The 23,257-nt window shown below is 35.5% G+C and overlaps 1 protein-coding gene across 7 annotated transcripts in view; it reads left to right on the top strand.

Moving 5' to 3' along the window:
- ST7L (suppression of tumorigenicity 7 like) overlaps nucleotides 1–23,257 on the top strand; it is a 116,211-nt gene that overhangs the window by 20,010 nt on the left and 72,944 nt on the right. For all 7 annotated transcript variants that reach the window (XM_035017756.1, XM_035017755.1, XM_035017751.1 and 4 more), the window contains 5 exons: nucleotides 8,810–8,964; nucleotides 10,471–10,568; nucleotides 10,834–10,948; nucleotides 12,602–12,674; nucleotides 13,941–14,043. In XM_035017756.1, the coding sequence (XP_034873647.1) occupies nucleotides 8,810–8,964; nucleotides 10,471–10,568; nucleotides 10,834–10,948; nucleotides 12,602–12,674; nucleotides 13,941–14,043 (544 nt within the window). The remainder of the gene's footprint in view (nucleotides 1–8,809; nucleotides 8,965–10,470; nucleotides 10,569–10,833; nucleotides 10,949–12,601; nucleotides 12,675–13,940; nucleotides 14,044–23,257) is intronic.

Below are 23,257 nucleotides of genomic sequence, written 5' to 3' on the forward strand. Positions count from 1 at the left end.
GTTTTAAAGAAATTACAAGACATTCAAAGAAACAAACTATGCCTCATACACAGAAAAGAAAGGAAATGAATGGAGACTGTCCTCAAGGAAGTCCTCAAGACTTGGACTTTCCAGACAAAAACTTTAAATCAGGTACTGTAAATATGCTCAAAGAGGTAAAGGAAGCCATGTACAAAGAACAAAAGGAAGTCATGAGAAGGATATCTCACCACTAGAGAATATCAATAAAGATTTAGAAATCTAGAAAGAAATTTAGGAAAAAAGTTTAGAAAGAAATCTAGAAATAAAGATCAAGAAGCTCAGTGAACCTCAAGTAAGATATAATCAAAGAAATCTACAGTGAGACACATTATAATCAAGCTTTCAAAAACCAAGGACAAGGGGAAATTCCTGAAAACAGCAAGAGAGAAGTGATTCATCATGAATGAGGGATCCTCAATAAGATTAACAGCTGAGTTCTCATCAGAAACCATAGAAGCCAGAAGGCAGTGGGATGACAAAGTCAAAATTCTGAAGAAAACTGTCAGCTAAGGATTCTTTTTCTTTTTTCTTTTTTTAAGATTTTATTTATTTAAGAAAGAGCACGCACAAGCATGAGCATGGGAGAGGGGCAGAAGCTGGCTCCCTGCTGAGCAGGGAGCCCAATTCGGGGCTTGATCCTGGAACCCAGGGATCATGACCTGAGCCAAAGGCAGGTGCTTAACTGACTGAGCCACCCAGGTGCCTCCACAGCTAAAGATTCTATATCCAACAAACCTGTTCTTCAAAAATGAAGGAGAAATTTAGACATTCCCAGATAAACAGAAACTGAGAGAGTTCATTGCTAGTAGACCTATATTATAAGAAATGCTAAAAGGAGTTTTTCAAGGTGAAATAAAAGGATACTAGACAGTCTTGACTCCACACAAAGCAATAAAGAACACCAGTAAAGATAATTACATAAGCAAATATAAAAGTTAATGTATTTTGGGTTTGCAACAATTATTTTTTCAATATGATTTAGAAGACAACAATGTAAAACTAATTATAAATCTATATTGATGGACATACAGTTTATAAAAATGTAATTTGTGACAATAACAACATAAGGTATGGGGTGGGGGAAGAGCTATATAGAAGCAAAGTTTTGTATGCTATTGAAACTAAGTTGGTATTAACTGAAACTACATTGCTGTAAATTAAGATGTTAAAAGTAATTGTTAATTATTAACCACTAAGAAATAACTAAAAAAAATATAGTAAAAGAAGCTAGAAGGGAATCAAAATGGTATACTAGAAAATACCTAACACAATTACTGCCAGAAATAAGGACAAAAAAAGGATATATAGAAAACAAATAGGAAAATAGCAGAAACAAGTCCTTCCTTATCATTAATTACTTAAATGTAAATGGATTAAACTCTGCAGTTAAAGGCATTGATTGGCAGAATGGATTTAAAAAACAGTTCAGCTATATGCTGTCTATAAGAGATTCATTTTAGATACAGAGATACAAAGAAGTAGAAGGTAAAAGTATGGAAAAAGATATTCCATGCAAATAGTAACCAAAAGAGAGATGCAGTGGCTATCCTATATCAGACAAAATAGACTTCAAGACAAAAAAAATTTTTTTAATTATTTGAGAGAGAGAGAGCAAGCAAGGGGAGGAAAAGAGGGAGAGGGACAAGCAGACTCTGTGCTGAGCATGGAGCCCAACACAGGACTCGATCCGAAACCCTGAGATCATGACCTGAGCTGAAATCAAGAGCCAGATGCTCAACCAGCTGAGCCACCCAGGCGCTCCAACAAAATTTTTATAAGATAATTACATTATATAATGATAAAAGAGGTTTAATTCATCAAGAAGATACAACAATTATAAACTTATATGCATTTAATAACAGAGACCCAAAATATATGAAGCAAAAACTGACAGAATTGAAGGGAGGAATAGACAGTTGTTGGAAGCTTCAACACCATTTCAATAATGGATAGAATAATTAGACAAAAGATACACAATGAAATGAAAGACTTGAACAACACTATAAACTAACTAGACCTAACAGACATCCATATAGTGCTCTATCCAACAATAGTAGAGTACATGTTCTTCTCAAGTGTACATGGAACATTCTCTAGGATATATCATATGTTATGATATAAAGAATTCTCAATAAATTCCAAAAGATTGAAATTATACAAAGTACTTCAACCACAGTGGAATAAAATTAGAAATCAAAAACACAAGGAGATCTGGAAATTTCACAATATTGGGATATGTGGAAGTTAGGCAAGAGTCTTAAACAACCAGTGAGTCAAAGAAGAAATCACAAAGAAAAGATAGAAAATACTTTGGGATGGATGAGTGAAAATGAAAGCACAACATACCAAAACTTAAGAGATACAGAGAAAGTGGAAACTGTAAACACAATACTAAAGAAAAACAGATCTCAAATCAATAACTTAAACTTTATACTGTAAGAAACTAGAAAATGAAGAGCCAACTAAACTACAAGCAGAAGGAAGGCAGTAACAAAGAATAGAGTGAGATAAACAAAATAGAGAATAGAAAAGCAATAGAATCAATGAAACCAAAGGTTGGTTTTTTAAAAGATCAACAAAATTGGGGCACCTGGGTGACTCAGTCAGTTAGGCGTCTGCCTTTGGCTCAGGTTATGCTCCCAGGGTCCTGGGACCAAGACTTGTGTCGCACTCCCAACTCAGTGGAAAACCTGCTTCTCCTTCTCCCTCCGCTGCTCCTCCTTCTTGTGTGCTCTTTCTCTCCCTCTGTCAAATAAATAAATAAAATCTTAAAAAAATAAAGATCAACAAAATTGACAAACTTTTAGCTAGACTGACCAATTAAAAAAGAAGACTCAGATTACTGAAATTAAGAATGAAACTGGGAACATTACTACTTACCTTACAGAAATTAAAAGCTGAATACAGTGAACAATTACATGTTTATAAATTAGATAAATGGACAAATTTCTAACAACACACTACCAAAATTGATTCAAGAAATAGAAAATCTGAGTAGACCTATAACGAGTGAAGATGATGGAATCAGTAATTTAAAAACTTCCAAACAAAGAAAACCCAGGACTAGATCCCTTCACTGGCAAGTGCTACCGAGAACTAGAAGAAGAATAAACACCAGTCCTTCTTAAACTCTTCAAAGAAATAGAAGGGAAGTAACTCTTCCTGACTCATCCTGTGAAGCCAATATTACCCTCATACCAAAACCAGACAAAGACATCACAAGAAACAAAAATTATAGACTAATATCCATTATGAATATAGATGCAAAAATCCTCAACAAAATACCTAGCACAGCAAATCCAGCAGCATATTAGAAGAATTATACACAAGGAACAAGTGGGATTTGTCCCAAGAAGGCAAGGGTGGTTTAAAATATGAAAATCAGTCAATGTAAGATACCACATTAATAGAAAAAAAGAATAAGAACCACATGGTCATCTCTGTTAATACAGAAAATGTATTTGACAAAATCCTACACTATTTTATGATAAAAACACTAAGAAATAAAAAAGGAATAGAGGGAAACTTCCTCAAACTGATAAAGGACATCTGTGAAAAACCCACAGCTAACTACATATTTACAGATGAAAGACTGAAAGGTTTCTTTCTAAGATCAAGGTAAGACAAGGACATCATTTCTCTACTTCTATTTAACGTTGTACTGGAAGTGCTAGCCAGTGCAATTGAGTAAGAAGAAGGAGGGAAAATGGCTTCCAAATCAGAAGGGAAAAAGTTAAAAAACCATCTTTAATCATAGATTATATGATCTTACACATAGAAAATCTCAAAGAATCCACACACAAAAAAACCGTTACAGCTAGCAAAAGAGTTCAACAAAGTTATTGTCTACGGGACATATAGAAAATAAATAGGAAAATGGCAGAAACAAGTCCTTCCTTATATCTGTCATGTATCTATATACTAGGAGTGGACAGTCTGAAAAAGAAATTTATTTATTTTAAAGAATTTATTTATTAGACAGAGAGAGACACAGCGAGAGAGGGAACACAAGCAGGGGGAGTGGGAGAGGGAGAAGCAGACTTCCCGCAGAGCAGGGAGCCCGATGCGGGGCTCAATCCCAGGACTCTGGGATCATGACCTGAGCCGAAGGCAGACGCTTAACGACTGAGCCACCCAGGTGCCCCAGAAATTTATTTTTAAAATATTTTATTTATTTATTAGAGAGTGGGGGGTGGGGAGAGGGAGAAGCAGGCTCCCCACAGAGCAGGGAGCCCGATGCGGGGCTCAATCCCAGGACCCCAAGATCATGACCTGAGCCGAAGGCAGACATTTAACCGACTGAGCCACCGAGGCACCCCTGAAAAAGAAATTTAAAAAACAATTCTATTTACAATAGCATCAAAAGTGTTAAAATACTTAAAATAAATTTAACCAAAGAGTGTAAGACTTGTACACTTTTTAAAAATGACAAAGTATTGTTGAAAAAGTTAAAGAATATCTAAATAAATGGAAAGACATCCCATGTTTATGAATTGGAATACTTAACATTGTTAAGATGGCATCACTCCTCAAGTTGATCTATAAATTCAGTGCAATCCCTATCAAAATTTCAATTGCCATTATGAAATGGACAAGCTGATCCTAAAATTCACATTGAATTACAAGAATCCTCAAACAGCCAAAACAACCTTGAAAAAGAACAAAGTTGGAAAACTCACTTCCTGATTTCAAAGCTTACTATGAAGCTGTAGTAATTAAATCATAAAAACAGACATCTAGATTAATGGAATCAAGTTGAGTCCAGAAATAAACCCATGCATTTATGGTCAATTGATTTTTTTTAAGAAGATTTATTTATTTTAGAGAGAGAGTGAGTGAGAGAGTGAGAGAAGGGGCAGAGGGAGAGAAACAGACTCCCCACTGAGTGGGGATCCCGAAGCAGGGCTTGATCTCATGACCCTGAGATCATGACCTGAGCTGAAACCAAGAGTTGGGTGCCCAACCGACTGAGCCATCCAGGAGCCCCTGTGGTCAATTGATTTTTGACAAGGGTGCCAAGACCATTCAATGGGGAAAGAATAGTCTTCTCATTAAGTGATGGTGGGCAGATGGATAGCCACATGCAAAAGCAACCCTTAACTCACATCATGCACAATTAATTCAAAAAACAAAATAAAAATTAATCTAAGATCTAAATTTAAGTGCTTAGAGAAAGAAGACATAGGGACAGATTTTTATGACTGGATTTGGCAATGTTTTCTTAGATATGACACCAAAAGCACAAGCAACAACAAAGAAAAAATTAGATAAATTAGACTTTGTCAAAGTTAAAAGCTTTTGTGCATTGAAGGATACTATCAAGAAAGTGAAAAGGCAACCCACAGAATAAGAGAAAATATTTGCAAGCCATATTTGATAAGAGTCCAGTATCCAGAATATATCAAGAATTCTTATAACTCAGTTACAAAATGATAATCCAATTAAAAATGGATGAAGGATTTCAACAGACATTTCTTCAAAGAAGGATTTAAACAGACATTCATATAAATGACCAATAAGCACATGAAAAGGTGCTCAACATCATTCATAATTAGGGAAATGAAAGTGAAAACAACAGTGAGATGCCCCTTCATAAGATGAGTATAACAAAAACAAAAACCTCCAGAAAATACCAAGTGTTTGCAAAAATATGGACAAATAAGAACCATCATACATTGCAGAGGAATGTAAAATGGTATTGCCACTGTGGAAAACAGGGCAGCAGCTCCTCAAAAAGATAAAATTAGAACTATTATATGACCCAGCAGTTCCACACCTAGGCATATACTGAAGAATACTAAAAACAGGTGTTTACAGCAATATTATTATAGCCCCAAACTGGAACCAACTCAGATGTCCATCAGCTGATTATGATTGGATAAACAGAATTGGTATATATACACACTGGTATATTAGTCATAAAAAGGAATGAAATACTGCTCCGTGCTACATGAGTGAACCTTGTATATATATTACAAGTCCCTGAATGACATACTTTAAAATTAGCCAATTTTAGTATGTGAATTTTACCTTAATTAAAAAAAACCCCAACCTTCCTAACAGTGAGATTCATTCAATACTTATAAAATTAATTTCTGTATTAACATCTCCATTAAAAATATTTTTGAACTGGGGCACCTGGGTGGCTCAGTCGTTAAGCGTCTGCCTTCGGCTCAGGTCATGATCCCAGGGTCTTGGGATTGAGCCCCACACCGGGCTCCCTGCTCCGCGGGAAGCCTGCTTCTCCCTCTCCCACTACCCCTGCTTGTGTTCCCTCTCTCGCTGTGTCTCTCTGCCAAATAAATGAATAAAATCTTAAAATATATATGTATTTTTTGAACGAATATAGGAAAGCTCTTAGAGGAAAGAACCTCTTTTTATCATATAGCTAAACTGTAATTTAAAATATTTATATTTTGATTCTACTGCATCAATTTATACCCATCTAGATCTTTTTTTTTTTTTTAAGATTTTATTTATTTATTTAACAGAGAGAGAGATAGCGAGAGCAGGAACACAAGCAGAGGAGTGGGAGAGGGAGAAGCAGGCTTCCCGCGGAGCAGGGAGCCCGATGCGGGACTCGATCCCAGGACCCTGGGATCATGACCTGAGCCGAAGGCAGATGCTTAACAACTGAGCCACCCAGGCGCCCCCCCCATCTAGATCTTTTAAAAATGTTTTTATTTTGTTATTTAAGAACATTTGAATTGGGCTTAGAATGGCAGTTTGGGAGCCTAGTGTTTAATTTTTTTTTTTTTAAGATTTTATTTATTTGCGAGAGAGAGAATGAGAGACAGAGAGCATGAGAGGGAGGAGGGTCAGAGGGAGAAGCAGACTCCCTGCTGAGCAGGGAGCCTGACGCGGGACTCGATCCCGGGACTCCAGGATCATGATCTGAGCCGAAGGCAGTCGCTTAACCAACTGAGCCACCCAGGCGCCCGGGAGCCTAGTGTTTAAAGCAGCAATATATCTAATGTTTCAGAGAAATCTGATATATGTAATGGAGAAATTTCTGTTGGTTAGTGAAATTATCATATAGTTCAATTTAGTGTACTATTTGAAGGATGCTGAAATGGTTCGATTTGCATTTTCTGAATTCAGAAGATCCTCCTTGTCCCCAGCGGTTTGATAGCTACCTTGCCATCATTTTTTAAAAAAGATTTTATTTATTTATTTTTTTAGAGAGACAATGTGAATGGGGGAAGGGGCAGATGGAGAGGGGAGACAGAATCCCAAGCAGACTCCCTGCTGAGTGTAGAGCTCAATGCAGGGCTCAATCTCACAACCCTGAGATCATGACCTGCGCTGAAAACAAGAGTCCCAGGCAACCCCCTTTGCCATCATTTTTGTTTCATGCCTGGTCTTATACTTTTGCCAACAATTTCTCTTCTCTTAAACACCGTTCAATAGAAATATAACATGAACCATATATGTAACTAAATTTTCTGGTAGCCAGATTTTAAAAGTAAAAAGAAATAGGTGAAATTAATTTAACGAATATATTTTATTTAGCTATATTCCAAATACTAAAATATTATTTTAACATATAATTGATATATTTCTTAAACTATTAAAGTATTTTACATTCTTCTAAGTCTTCAAAATCCAGTGTGCATGTTACACTGACATCAGATCTCAATTCGGACGAGGCACGTTTCAGGTGTTCAATAACTACGTGTAGCAAAGGACTTCAGTACTGGACAATGCAAGCTTAGATAATCAGAACTAGGAATTGTCTCCAGAAAAACTAGGATATGTACTTGCTATTTCTGGGAATGGAAAGGAAACTTTTTCTCTTTTTTACCCCCAAACAAGTTAACTTACCTTATTAGCCAGCTTTTGACGTAACTGATACAAAGAGAAATCTTTGTGTTTTAGTGGGATGAAGAAAGGAAACTTGGAGTGAGCCTGGGTGTGATGAGTAAGAGCAGCAGTGTAGGAGGAAAGACTGGAATTCAGACCAAGGAAGTTTTTTTTTTTTTTTTTTTTTTTTTTTTTTTTAAGATTTTATTTATTTATTTGAGAGAGAGAATGAGAGACAGAGAGCACGAGAGGGAAGAGGATCAGAGGGAGAAGCAGACCCCCCGCCGAGCAGGGAGCCCGATGCGGGACTCGATCCCGGGACTCCAGGATCATGACCTGAGCTGAAGGCAGTCGCTTAACCAACTGAGCCACCCAGGTGCCCCTGGACCAAGGAAGTTTTGCTGTAATACAATTGAGGCTAAGTCCAAGAGAGGATGGGGGCAGCACGCAGAAGGAAGGCTCAGGGTTGGGAAAAAGGGCTAGCCCTGGAATGATATATTTCAAAGTCAAATGTTAAAGGTACCTAGTTGGCCATGGGACTTTCTTCTCAATCTTCATCCTCTCCCATACTTGCCCCTGTTAGATGGATATTACAGAGTATATAGTGGCTAAGAGCAGGCATGACCCCTAGAGTATATAGTCCCTTGAACTACTTTTTAGGTAATTCTTTATAGATCTTATTTCCCCCCCCCCCCTTTCACAAAAGGAAAATATGAGACAAGCAGAGAATAGATAGAGAAGTAGAGCAGGTAGAAAATAAAGCGAAGAAAAGAAAAGTAGGAAAGGAGAAAAACTGTGGAAACACCAAAAATATACCAATATACCCCTAATAAATTAGAATATTGAGTGAAGGTTTTTTTTCTTCTTCAAGAGATGGAAAATGTAGGTAAAGGTAGGGAAATGTGCTGCAGAACAAAGGGCATATCCAAGAGAAAATACTTCTTCACCATTTTACTTAAAATTGCCTTGCTTGCCTTCTTCATAGCTGTGCCACTGCATACGTTCTACTGGCTGAGGAAGAAGCAACAACTATTGTAGATGCTGAAAGATTATTTAAACAGGCACTCAAGGCAGGAGAAACAATTTACAGGCGGTCACAGCAGTGCCAGCACCAAAGTCCTCAGCATGAAGCTCAACTGAGTAAGCAAATTTGAACTGATTTTTACCTGTCTTTTATTTAGTTCCTGCAGTTGGCTCTTTTATGTTTAAGACACAAAACAACAATAATGAAAACAACCCTTAATACTTAGAAGTTAGCTTCTTTTCATAAGAGATAACTAATCTATTCATTATGTCTATAAGCCAGCAAGACAAATAGACATTAGCTAGAGAATGCTTGTGGGAGGGAACAGATGTGCTTTGGTTATTGAGAGATGTGCTGCTTTGAGACTTAAGGTAATTTATTTCATGTGAGAATTTGGGCTGGTCATTGGAGAAGCACAACTCAAAAATATCCAAGATTCAGGAGAGCCTTCTAGTAATGATAAGCAGCTATTACCTTTATCCTCACCCTTCCTCCAAGCAGTAGTAGAAGTACATCATTTGGTGTGCCCTTCAGACTGTATGTACCTCCACACAGTGCCAGGAAGTAACCCCTTTAGTATAACATCCAGTCTACACATGGCATCGATTCTTTCTTTCTTTGACTTTTCTCTATGATATGTTTGAGAACATATGGGCCAAAGCAACTGAGATTCTTTCCTCTCTTAGGGATGCTCTCTCAGTTACTATTGAGATACTTCCACCAAAGATGTTAGAATCTGTAGAGCTGCTGCTTCCTGCTGTTTTTCGTGGCCATTAGTTTAATGATTTTGGCAGATAATAGGCAATAAATTGAAATATGTTTACATAATGCATTATCTGCTAGCAGTTAAGTTCTAAATCTTTTGTTTGTGGAAATTAAAATTTGGATAATGTTTTCTCTCCAAACTAAATATTGATGTATACAGTATGTTTCCTTAATGTATGTTGTTATAGCACACAACTGTGGGAATATATAATTTTGCAGTCTGGAACTAATGAAACTACATCTGTGAAAAAGCCGTGCCATTTGTCTTTGTATATCTCAAATATGATTCTGAGATAGTTACAGAAATATTTGTGAGCTCTTACTAGAAAGAGTTTTATAGTTTGTTAATTACTAGCTGTTGAGCAAAAGTTCACATGGAGATTTTGTCTTGAACATCTTTTGTTTGTCAGTTCAAACAATAGAGAATATTAAAATAATAGATTGTTTATGCAGTAACTCAAAATAATAGGTCAGAATTAGTTTTTCCTATTAATGTATATATTTCTTTTATGTTAATATTAAAATATACTTGTCAAGTTTACACTGATTAATTTATATATAATGTATTCAGATTACTTATTGTTAGAGGCAAAAGTAATTCTATATATATATAGATTTTAAGCTTTTACCATAAAAAACTTCAAACATATACAAAAATAGAACAGTATAATGAACCCCCATTCAATGTTAGTCACCCAAATTCAATAATCATTAATAGTCTTCCATTCTGACACAGTTTAATTTTAATTGAAACTTCCCGGGTAAGCAAATAATTACTTATAGTTAATGGATAATATGTTAATGAAATAGTACTTTGTAATACAAAGTGATAGTTGTGTCATTTTTTTTTAAAATAGGAAGAGATACCAATGTACTGGTATATATTAAAAGAAGATTAGCAATGTGTGCAAGAAAATTAGGAAGAATAAGAGAAGCAGTAAAAATAATGAGAGATGTAAGTAAGTTTGATGATTGGATGTTTATATTTCTTCCTTCAAAAACTGAAAATGTGGTTTAAGTTGCCAGTTATTTTAATGTAAAATCATTGTTTTTTAATTGGTAGTTTTTATAACAAGCTATTTATTAATATAATGTACTTCTAAGGGTTGAGTCTCCACAGTTTTGTTAAGAAACTAAAGAATTTCTACTTTAATGAATTAGATTCAGCTCTATTGAGTTCCTTTGCTATAATTTTAATCTTTTTTCCTTTTAATGTACAGTTGATGAAAGAATTCCCTCCTCTTACCATGTTGAACATCCATGAGAATCTCCTAGAATCACTTTTAGAATTACAGGCCTATGCAGATGTTCAGGCAGTCCTAGCAAAATATGATGGTGAGTGATAATTGACTTAGTTGATAGCATGGTTAAAATATTTTTTTCAATTATGTAATCATAAATGTGATCCTATTCTGGTATTTCTTTGATTTTCTCTTCCCATCTTACTAGTCAGTATTTAGAATCCATGGATACAAGTTATAGTTTCTTCTTTATCAAGACTTTTGGGAGGAAAAGCCTACAAGCAGGAACTTTTCTTCTGTAAAAATTTATTCATTTGTTTATTGAGTGAAGGGCTTGGAATACAATGGTGAACGAGAAGACATGGACTTAGTCCTTGTAGGATTTCCAGTTTAGTAAAGGAACATACAGACAAATGAATAGTAGTTATATTGAAGCATAGTGTGTTAGGTGAGATAATTGGAAAAGTACAGGGTGCTATGGACATAGGATGGTACCTCATTTGTTTTGGAGTGTCAGAGACAGTTAACAGAAGTTGCTTTATGGTATGTATAAGAAATTCAGAATAACATTTTTACAATGCTTTTTGGTTACAAAGTATAATTTGTTATTTCATATGATCAGTATAATAATCTTGTGAGGTGGTAGGACAAGTTCGTTTACTCTTGTTAGTAAAAAGGAAACTGGAGTTGAAGAAGGTTAAGTAATTGGGTAAGGTCCCAGCCAGTAAGTGTGGCAAGCTAACACTTAAATCCAGGTATTCCATTTCTTTACTAGTCTTCCAATAGTAAGAAGTCGGTATATATTGGCTATTTTTATTATTATACTAAACAGTGCCAGTTCACCACAAATGGAGTTGGGAGAATTTTTAAGAAGCATGACCATTCTCCTCATTCTGAGTGAAGCATCAACTTTTAACATCCAGATGAAAACATCCTAACTAGCATAATATTTCTGGTCATATCTTTCCCTATAACATAGGTACAGGTCACATATTCACCGTTGTTCTGTTGTAAGTTCCTAGCCATTAGCTTGGGAATCCCCATGACTTGGAAAGTTTGAAATGTGTCACACTTGGAAAGAGAAGTTTATTTCTTTTAAACATCTGGAATTCTTACAAGTGCTTCGCAATAGTGTAGGCTCATGGAGAAATTTGTGAGAAATTCTTTCCATATGTAACTTATCGGGTGCGTGGCCTGCTTATGATACAGTGAACAAGCTTAGCAACCAAATACAAAAAATCAGATAGGACCTGATTTATTCAAAATAAAATAAAACTAACAACTTAGATATGCTTCTGTATTTTCAGCTGTTTTTATGATTCCCCAGTTTTTACCATTCTAGAATCCTGTAGAAGCTAAAAGCAAATTTATTTCTTTAGTTCTCGATTTGCTGTGTAACTCTGGAATCTAAAACTTCGAGAGAGTCCACTAGTACTACTCTCCTGATAACATTATTTTGGGCATTCTTTAAGAAAGGATTGGTATGATTAATTATATTATAATTCCTGATTCTTTATTTTATAAAAAATCCTTTAAGACAATGTAGAAAATACAAAAACATTGGAAGAAGAAAAAATTAAAATTACCTATTGTATTAACTGGATTTGACTCCTGTTAAATATTTCTTTTTATTTTTTCCTGAATCTTAGTTTTTATCTGTTGAATTTGTACCAGGAATTATTCTTATTAAAAATTGTCTTAAGATATTTTTTGTGATTCTTACCTAAGTTGAAAATTACAATTACAGATATAAGCCTTCCAAAGTCAGCAGCAATCTGTTATACAGCAGCACTATTGAAGACAAGGACTGTTTCAGATAAGTAAGTATTGAAAACTACAGTAATGGGCGCCTGGGTGGCTCAGTTGGTTAAGCGACTGCCTTCGGCTCAGGTCATGATCCTGGAGTCCCGGGATCGAGTCCCGCATCGGGCTCCCTGCTCGGCAGGGAGTCTGCTTCTCCCTCTCCCACTCCCCGTTTGTGTTCCCTCTCTCGCTGTGTCTTTCTCTGTCAAATAAATAAATAAAATCTTTAAAAAAAAAAAAGAAAACTACAGTAATTCAGAAAGACTACTAAACTCAAGGCGGGTTTCCCCTGCTATCTGAAAGTTCACTTTATGCCACTTCACTTTTATAAAACACTTACATTAATACCTGTGTTTGCTAACCGAAAGAAATCTGAACAGGATGCTCACATTTATGAAATGGTAATTGCTTCTTCCCTTTACGCCATTCCAGCTTAGGAAAGGTTTCTTAGGAACGCTCTACTTGCAGATCGCAGGGGAAACCTGTATTGTTTTTCACCACTGACTTTAAACAATGCTTTTCCTCCCTGTTTCCTTTTGAATAACCCTTGATCTCATGGGGCTTTGAGGCTTCTTACTAGTGTAGTGAGCACGGTTTTTAGAGCTAAATAAACCTGGATTCCAATTCACAGTCTACTGTATACCAGCTGTGGAACTTCGGGCACGTTAATCAGTTTGAGTCTCTTCCTTTCTGTAAAATGAGAATAATAATACTGTAGCATGGTTGTTTTTGGAGTACATTGTAGCTGTGATGATAATAAGGTGTATGGTAGGGAAATAGTTTCATGCTGTCTGTTCTGAGATTATAATTCTAAATTCTGTTTCCCTTGTCTTTTTGGCTGTCCTTAGTGAATTTCTCTTTATTCCACAGATAAGATTTTCAGAAACCAAAGGGCAACCATTTTCTTTCGCCTTAGATTACTATGCCTCAATATGAATTAGAATGGAATATTCACAGTCTGTTTCCTCTCGGTGAAAATTTTATACGAATGTACCTCTATTTCATGAGATTCTCTGGATGTCCCTATGTAGCATTTCTTATTTTATCACCTTTCCCAGAATGTGCCAGTGGACTTCTGAAGGCTTTTACTACCTAAATTTGAAGATTTCCATTTCTTATGCTGCCCTTCTTTTTATGTTGACCCAAGGGCTTTATTTCATGTTTAGTAGTTAATTTGGCTTTGTTTTTGGCTATCACCAGAAACCCCTGCTTCAGGAAGTTAGATTATGATCAAAATCCATGGATTTTTATATTAATTTTTTCATGTTGTGGTTTTCTTACAGATTCTCTCCCGAAACCGCTTCCAGAAGAGGGCTAAGCACAGCAGAAATCAATGCTGTGGAAGCAATTCATAGAGCTGTGGAATTTAATCCTCATGTTCCAAAAGTGAGAAATTTTATGATGAAAATGCTACACTTATTTGAGTTTACCAAACTCATGAAAGTATGTAGACCAAAGTTTGGGTCTCTGTAATTCTAGTCAGAATTATTTCAGTCTGTTATATATTTTTTTAAAGATTGATTTATTTATTTGAGAGAGCTCACTCGCATGAGCGTGCACGTTGGGGGCAGTGGCAGAGGGAGAGGGAGAGAGAGCCCTAAGCAGACTCCGCATTGAGTGCGGAGCCTGAGGCAGGGCTCGATCTCATGACCCTGAGATCACAACCTGAGCTGAAACCAAGAGTTGGACACTCAACCGACTGCAACACCCAGGCACCCCAAGTCTGTTAACAATTTTGATACTTACTGACTGTAAAGGGAATCTGGAGTTTTCTTTGTGAGAAGGATTTTCATTACAAATTTCATTTCATTAGTTTAATTGATTAATTACAAGTTTAGTTTCTTTAGCCATTCCATGACTATTCAAATTTGTTCTTCTTGTGTTGGTTTTTGTTGTTATATTTTTCTAGGAATTTATTTCATAAAAATTTTGAAATTTATTGGCACAAAGATTTCATAAAATCCTTTTGTTATCTTGTTAATGTTTGCAGGATCAATTGTGATATCCACTGTTTAGTTCCTAACACTAGTTTTTTTATTTTCTTAACCAGATTCCCCAGGGATCTATCAATTTTATTAGTCTTTGCAAAGAACCAAGCTCTGGCTTTGTCAATCTGCTCTACTATTTGTTTCCTGGTTCATTCATTTCTGCTCTTTATGGGCTTTTTTCAACTTTCTTTGGCTCTATTTTATTATTTTTTTATTTCCTGTATCTTTTTATATAGGTACTTAAATTAACACATTATTTTTCAGCCTTTCTTCTTTCTAAAATATTTGTTCAAGTCGGTAGACCTCTAAGTATAATGTTAACTGCATTGGATAGCAGTATTTTTTGTTTAATTTAATTCAACATATTTTCTAATTTCCATCTTGATTTCCTCTTTCTAAATATATCTTTAGAGATATATTTATTCCATTTAGCTATTTCTTAATTTCCAAACATGTGAATATTATCTTTTTATCCATGATTTCTAGCATAATTGCATTATGGCCAGAGAACATACTCTATGATTTCACTCCTTTGAAATATTTTTCAATTCTTGAATTTCTGTTTATTTTTCACATCTCCTGTGTTATTTATAGTTTGTGATTCTCTGCCAAAATTTAAAATATACTTTTTTATCTCTTTGAAAATAGTTTAAAGTAGTTATCTTAAAGTCTTTCTCTGATAATCCACATATCTAGAACTTCTTTCTGTTTCTATAATGTGTTTTTTTCTGCTACATTATTTCTTCTTGTCTTGCTTTCTCTTTTGCCTGATTTTTTTTGACTACGTACCCACTATTTTAATGTAAAAAAAATGTAGAAATAACTTGAAACTTCAGATAATAGTATTGTCCTTCAGAGAGGATTTTCTTTGCTCTTAGATGCTTAGAAGAAGCAACCAGCAGGACAGAATCATCTTAATTCAGTTTCAGGGATTGATATTTTCTGGTCTCCCCAGATGACTAGAAACTGGGCTGAAATCCATGAATGTCTGGGTTTATTTCTGGTTCATCCTTATTCCTAGGATGAAGCTTTTCTGGGTCCCAATTCAATCCTGAGGATTTTACCAAGACTCTCACTCTTAGCACACCAGGAACTCCTGACTTTTGTTCCTTTAGCCTTATAAAACTGGCATAAAAAATGAACAGCCTCTTAGCCATCTTGTCCAGAATTGGCAAATGTGGCTTCTCTTATTGCTGCCTTCTTTGGACTGTTTGTTAATTCCTTACCCTTTGTTAATTCTCTGATGTATTTGATTAGGTTTTTAAAAATATTTTGTTGTTTGAGAGGGTTGATCTGAATTATCCAGTCTTCAATTACTGGAAGCAGAAGTTTGAAAATCCTTCTATATGAAATGCTCTGCTCTCTCATGCTGCAGAGTGGTTAAGAGAATGGATTCTGCAATTACACTGCTGAGGTTTGAATTCTGGCTCCACTACTTCCTAGATGTATGACCTGGGACAGGTTACTCAATTTCTCTGGACTTGAGTGACCTTGTGTATAAAATGGGGCTAATAATCATTATCCCTTAGAGTTGTTATTAAGATTAAATGAGTTCATATCTTTAAAGTGCTTAGAAGAATGCCTGACACACAGTAAACATTTCAGAAGTGATTTTTAATGTTATTATCCAGGATGGGATAGAAATCTGTTCCCCTGTGTGAAGGTAAGCAGCAGTTATTAATCAGAACTCCTCAAATTAAATACATCCCTAAGGTGTCTAAAATTTTTATTTATTTAATTCCCACTCAAAATAACAAAATCTGCACCCTGTAGTTGTGGACTTGTTTTCTGCTTCAGAAATGCTCTCATGCAAAGTGTATTCTCAGCAGTAACAATTCTGATAATGTGCATTGTGCATTTGTCTTCAAAACTACTGCTGAAGGCACTTGGGTGGAGGGAGGGTAGTAGAAATCCCAGGCATTGCCCTCGTTAAATTAAACTGTTAGATAGATAAAATATATTAATCTCCAGATTGAATCTGCTCTAGATAATCTATAATGCTCTTAGGGATACTTTTTTTTTTTTTTTACTTTAAACACACGAGAAGTTAAAGAAGACCTAAATAAATGGAGATATGTACCATGTACGTGGATTAGAAGACTCAATATTGTTAAGATCACAGTTCTCTCCAAACTGATCTGTAGATTCAATCTAATTCCTATTAAAATCCTATCAGGCCTGTTTGTAGAAATTCACAAACTCATCCTAAAATTGATAAGAAAATGCAAAGGACATAGAATAGCCAAAACAATTTTGAGAAAGAACAAAATTGGAAGTTACCCAAGTTTACCCAATTTCAAGACCTTTTTAAGCTATAGTAGTTAAAATAATATTGGCATAAATATTAAAATATAGATCAATAGAAGACAATAAATAATCCTGAAATAAACTCACTTAATGATGATCAGTTGATTTTCTTTTTTTTTTTTTTAAAGATTTTATTTATTTATTTGAGGGGTGGGGAAGGTCAGAGAGAGAAGCAGACTCCCCGCTAAGCAGGGAGCCCGATGCAGGACTTGATCTCGGGACTCCGGGATCATGACATGAGCCGAAAGCAGTCACTTAACCGACTCAACCACTCAGGCACCCCATCAATTGATTTTCAACAAGAATTCCAAGGCAATGGGTGCCAAGGATAGTCTTTTTTATGGGGCTGGAACAAATGGTGCTGGAACAATCAGTTATCTATATGGAGGAAAAAAGAAAAAAGAACCCAGACCCTTCCTTCACACCATTTACAAAAACGAAGTCAATATGGAACATAGATCTAAATGTAGGAGGTAAAATTATAAAACTTAGAGAAGGAAACAGAAGAAAATCTTTGTGACTTTGGGTTAGGCAAAGATTTCTTCAAAAACATGATTCATAAAAAAGTGGATAAATTGGACTCCTTAAAGTGTTTGCTCCTCAAAAGACATCATTAAGAAAATAGAAAGCCAAAGGCTAGGGAAAAATATTTGCAAGTCATATACTATTAAAGTTCCATATCCAGAACTTATAAAGAACTCTTACAGCTCAATAATAAGAGGACAAACAACTTAATTAAAAAGTTAGCGGGACGCCTGGTTGGCTCAGTGGTTAAGCGTCTGCCTTCGGCTCAGGTCATGATCCCAGAGTCCTGGGATCAAGCCCCGCATCAGGCTCCCTGCTCCGCGGGAAGCCTGCTTCTCCCTCTCTCACTCCCCCTGCTTGTGTTCCCTCTCTCGCTGTGTCTCTCTGTCAAATAAATAAAATCTTTAAAAAAAAAAAAGTAATTAGCAAAGGATTCAATAGTCACTTCACCAAAGAAGATATATGAATAGGTAATAAGCACATGAGAAGATAGCATCATTAGTCATTGGGGAAATACAAATTAAAAGCACAATATGATATTACTCTATACCCACTCAAATGGCTATACTCACAAAGACTGACAAAATCAAGTGTTGGCAAAATGTGGAGAAACTGCATACATTGCTGCTGGGCATATAAATTAGTATAGCTACTTTGGAAACAATTTTGTAGTTAAACATATGCTGGCCTTATGACCCATCAGTTTCAGTCCTAGATATCTACCCAAGAGCAATAAAAACTTATGTCCATACAGAGACTTGTATGCAAGTGTTCATAATAGTATTATTCACAATAGCCAAAAACTTGAAACAGTCCAAAAACAGGTGAGTGAACAAATAAATTGTAGTTATCTCCATACAGTGGAACACTTCTTAGCACTAAAAAGAAACAAACTATAAGTACTTGTAACAACATAGATGGACCTCAAATAGTTTATGCCAAGTGAAAGAAACCAGACACAAAAGACAACATATTATATGATTTCATTAATATGAAATTTCTCGAGCAGGGAAAACAATAGACACAAAAAGCAGATCAGTGGTTCCCTGGAGCTGAGGGTGGGAGTATGGATTGACTGCAGACCAGCGTGAGGGAGCTTTTTGTGGTGATGGTTGCACAACTGTATAAATTCACTAAAAATCATTGAACTGTATACTTACAATGGTGAATTTTGTGATATGAAATACATACCTCAGTAAAACTGTAATATACAATTTAAGTATATATTTAGTATATAATGTGTATATACTTTAACATTTTTAAATCATTTCTATTTGTAGGTAGAAATTTAAGTATTTTCCCCCAGCTAAACATCAAAGCCAGTTGACAGTTCCACTCTATCAAAATATCTAGCTAAGTAGAATGGTGCTATAAGCCTTACAGTATTGTTTGTGGATACACACTGTAGGCTGGGTATTTTTAAACAGGATCATTATTAAGGTTTTTTGGAGAAAATTTAAGCTCCAACAACGTGGATAATATCCCACCTAAATAACATTGGCGTTACATGAACTGGAGAGCTCTGGTCTGTAAGGCTATTTTTGCTAGGGTTTTACAAGTGATGAAGTATGTACTGATTCAGATCCCCCCTCCACCAATTATGTTCTCTATCCCTGTCTTTCAGCTGGAGCCAAGCAAACATAAAGGGCTGTAGGAGTTTTCTTCCTCAAACTTCAACTGTGGGTTGTGATAGCTTATTTAACCTAATGAACAGCGACCTTTACGTAAATAAATAAATAAATAAATTTAATCTTCTTTTATTTTTACAAATTTATTACACGAATTTGTCAAATGTTGTATGACTCTTACCAGTAAAATGACAAAGGATAAAGCTATTTTAGCAGGAAATATTTTTTGGCAACTCTCCACATAACTACAACAGAAATGGCTGCAGGTCTAGCTGTGCAATTTGTTAAAGCTGGAAACTATTAGAAGCGCAATAGAGAAAGATCACATAAATCTCTTCAGGCTATGAATTCGCTTTAGATATTTCATTAATATTGATTGTACAGATTTTTTTAATCTACTGAATGAATTTCAGTGTACAGTAACTATGATAGTAATAGCAAAAAATTAGAACAGCATGTTTTCATGGGTTTTGACTTGTTCTTCATTACCTAGCTATGGCTTTGGTTCAAAATTTTTTTTAGTCGCCAAACAAGAAAAAGATTGTGCATCTTTCAGCTACTATAGAAATAGGTTCTTTTTTAAGAGTAGAAAATGTTTCATACCTTTTGACTATTCCACAACACCATGTTTCAGTCATTCTAGTGTCTCGTATCCTTTATTATCCAACCATCAGCGCTTTATAGAAGGTATTCTTTTTTTTAATTGAGATAATTCACATGCCATAAAATTCACCCTTTTAAAGTACAAAATTCAGTGGTTTTTAGTATATTCTTAAGGCTCTACAATCATCATCACTCTCTAATACTAGAACATTTTCATTGCCCCCGAATGAAACCCGGTACTTATTAATAGTCACTCCCCATTCTTTTCTTCCCTAATCTCTGGCATTCACTAATCTTCTTTCTGTCTCTGTGGATTTGGAATCAGAATATGTGGCCTTTTTGTGTCTGACTTAGCATAATGTAGCATGTATCAATACTTCATTCCTCAATATTCCATTGTATGGATAAGACTACAGTTTCTTTATTCATCAATTGATGGCCATTTGGGTTGGTCCCACTTTTTGGCTATTTTGAATAAATATGCGGTGAATATTCATGTGCACGTTTTTGTGTGAACACGTGGTTTCACTTCTTGGCTATAAACCTAGTAGCAGAATTGTTGGATCATATGGTAATTCCATGTTTAACTTTTTGAGAGACTTCCAAACTGTTTTCCAAAGTGGCTGCACTGTTTTACATTCCCACCAGCAATGTGTGAGGGTTTCAACTTCCGTACATCCATGCCAACACTTGTTATTGTTTGTCTTTTGATTATAGTTATCCTAGTAGGTGTGAACGGTGTTTCGTTGTGGTTTGGGTTTGCATTTCCTTAATGACTAATGATGTCAAACATCTATCTTTTAATGTGCTTTTTGGCCATTTGTATGACTTCTTTGGATAAAAGTTTATTCAAATCCTTTGAACACTTTTAATTTGTCTTTTTATTGTAGAAGGTATTCTTTAACATTATTCTTATAGTAAGCTATTGACACTCTTGACTGATATGGTCCAAAACCATTATGAATCTCCATAGTTGAAAATACCACTGTAACATAACTTCACCCCTGAAATGTAAATACGAGGATAGGTCATGAACCTTGCTGAGATGTGAATGCTGAAGAGTCAGGGTTACTCATTAGATAAGTTACTCACATGTGTGCACAAGCCTCGGAGCACATGATTCAGATTTGTGCCTTAGCAAAATGATGGCTTTATAAGTCATGGATGTTTAGAGATACCATAGATGATTGAAATTGTAAGTATTAAATCCATGAATGTCAGTGACCTACATAGATGTGATTGTTGACCTATGACACTTTACATATTAATTAAAATAGTATTGTCCAGCTTTAACTTAGAATCTAAAAATAGCTAGCTGCAATATTTCATTGAAGGTTTGTTTCCTAAGCATACTACCACCAAATTCTTCTAAATTTTATTGTTTTTATATTTAAATTTGAAATAATTATCTTTTTAAAAAGATTATTTATTTTAGAGAGAGAGAGTGCGTGCCAGAGCAATAGTGCAGGGGAGAAGGGCAGAGGGAGAGGAAGAGAATCTCAAGCAGACTCCATGCTGAGCACAGAGCCCAACGCGGGGCTTGATCCCACAATCCATGGGATCAAGACCTGAGCCAAAACCAAGAGTTGGATGCTTAACTGGCTGAGCCACCCAGGGGCCCCTGAAATAATTATCTTAAAAACAAAACCACAGGGATGCCTGGGTGGCTCAGTCGGTTAAGCATCTACCTTCGGCTCGTGATCCCAAGGTCTTGGAATCGAGTCCCGCATTGGGCTTCTTGCTGAGCAGGGAATCTGCTTCTCCCTCTACCTGCCACTCCCCCTGCTTGTGCTCTCTCTCTCTCTCTGACAAATAAATAAGATCTTACAAGATCACAAAATAGAAAGTCCAGAAATATATCCACATGTATAGTGTCCATTGATTTTTTTTTTTTTAAATCAAAATTTCTGTTTGTATTTTTGCAACTGATTTGTTTGGCAAAGGATTCCTATTCAGAATATATATATAGTGTGAAAAATGACCAAAAGCCTTGAACAGATACTTCATAAAAGAAGACATTGGAATGTCCAATAAACACATAAAGATGTGCTCAACATCATTAGTTATCAGGGAAATGCAATATAAAATCACAAGGTGCTGCTTCACACCTACCAGAATGGCTATAATTAAAAAGACTGATAAAATGTTGGTAAGATTGTATAACAATTAGAGCTCTGACACTTTGCTGCTAAACGTATAAAATGATACAACCACTTTAGAAAACTATTTGGCAATTTCTTACAAAGTTAAGCGTATATCTCACTTCTGTGAACCAGCAATTCCACTCCAAGGTATAGACCCAAGAGAAATGAAACTGTATTTTTCCAAAAAGAATGTGAATGTTCATAACAGCTTTATTCATGATAGCCCCAAACTGGAAACAACCCAGAACAACAAGTAAATGGACAAATTGTGATATATTTATTTAGTGGGATACTATTCAGCAATAAAAAGAAAGAACTGATACAAGTAAAATACAAATGAATCTCAAAAATACAGTATGGTACAGAAGAGTACAAGATGAATGATTCTACTCATGTGACGTTGAAAGGTGAACTGTGCTGGGAAGAAATCAGAATAGTAGTTGCCTAAGGTGGTCAAGGCAGAGAGTTAACTGGAAAGGAGAACTTTCTGGGGGTGATGAAAGTATTCTGTGTCTTCATTTGGGGGTTACTTGTACTCATTTGTCAAAACTAATTAAATTGCAGGAGTTAGGTCTGTGCATTTTACTGTTTTTAAATTATACCTCAGTAAAGAAAAAGAATTTGACTCAGCATGGAAAGCACTGTCAAAATATCATGCCTTCTGATTAAATGCAATGATATGTATGAAGCACTTAACACAGTGTCTGAGTATCAGGCAAGAGTATTGATCATGGCGAGTATTGTTTTATTATACCTCCACTGCCATTTTCTCTTCCTGTTTAAGCTGTTCTGTACGCACTCTTTTCTTGTGAATATTATTTTAGTGCTTATTGGCCTTAGCATGTGTCAAATTTGGGGATTTTGTTGAGACAAGGTAAAGGTGAAGTTATTGAGACAGTTAGGAATTAACTAATTTGAATTAGTTAATACCCTGAAAATAATTTATTTTGTGTCTGGCAGGAGAAGCTCTTGAGGGAAGAGTAAAGTAGAACATTTAAAAACAAAATAACAAACTTGAGCACATGTTTCAGAATATGTTACCTGTAGCTTTTAAAAATCATTATTTCTTATTTTACAAAAAAAGCCGTTTTGGGTTGCCAAGAAACCAGACCATGCCTGGAGGTTTCTTTAATTGCAAGGGGAATTTTAAAAATAAATTGATACAGAAAAGGAAAAATCCATTCTGGTTGATCAGAAATTGAAGCATGTAGGATGTTCTGAGTCCCATCCACTAACAGAAGATACCACCTCTTTAGCAGCAAGCTTACATTTCATTGGCCAAACTACCTCTATTATAGCAGCATATATGAAGGATAAAAGAGGGAAATGTGCACTTGATTGAGACTTAATGGTATGGCAGGAATCAAAGGAGAAATGGGAAGTGGTGTTGAAAGTCTGACCCAAA

Source organism: Mirounga leonina, unplaced genomic scaffold, assembly GCF_011800145.1.
Source record: "Mirounga leonina isolate KUSES-001 unplaced genomic scaffold, KU_Mleo_1.0 Mir_173, whole genome shotgun sequence".
NCBI lineage: Eukaryota > Metazoa > Chordata > Mammalia > Carnivora > Phocidae > Mirounga > Mirounga leonina.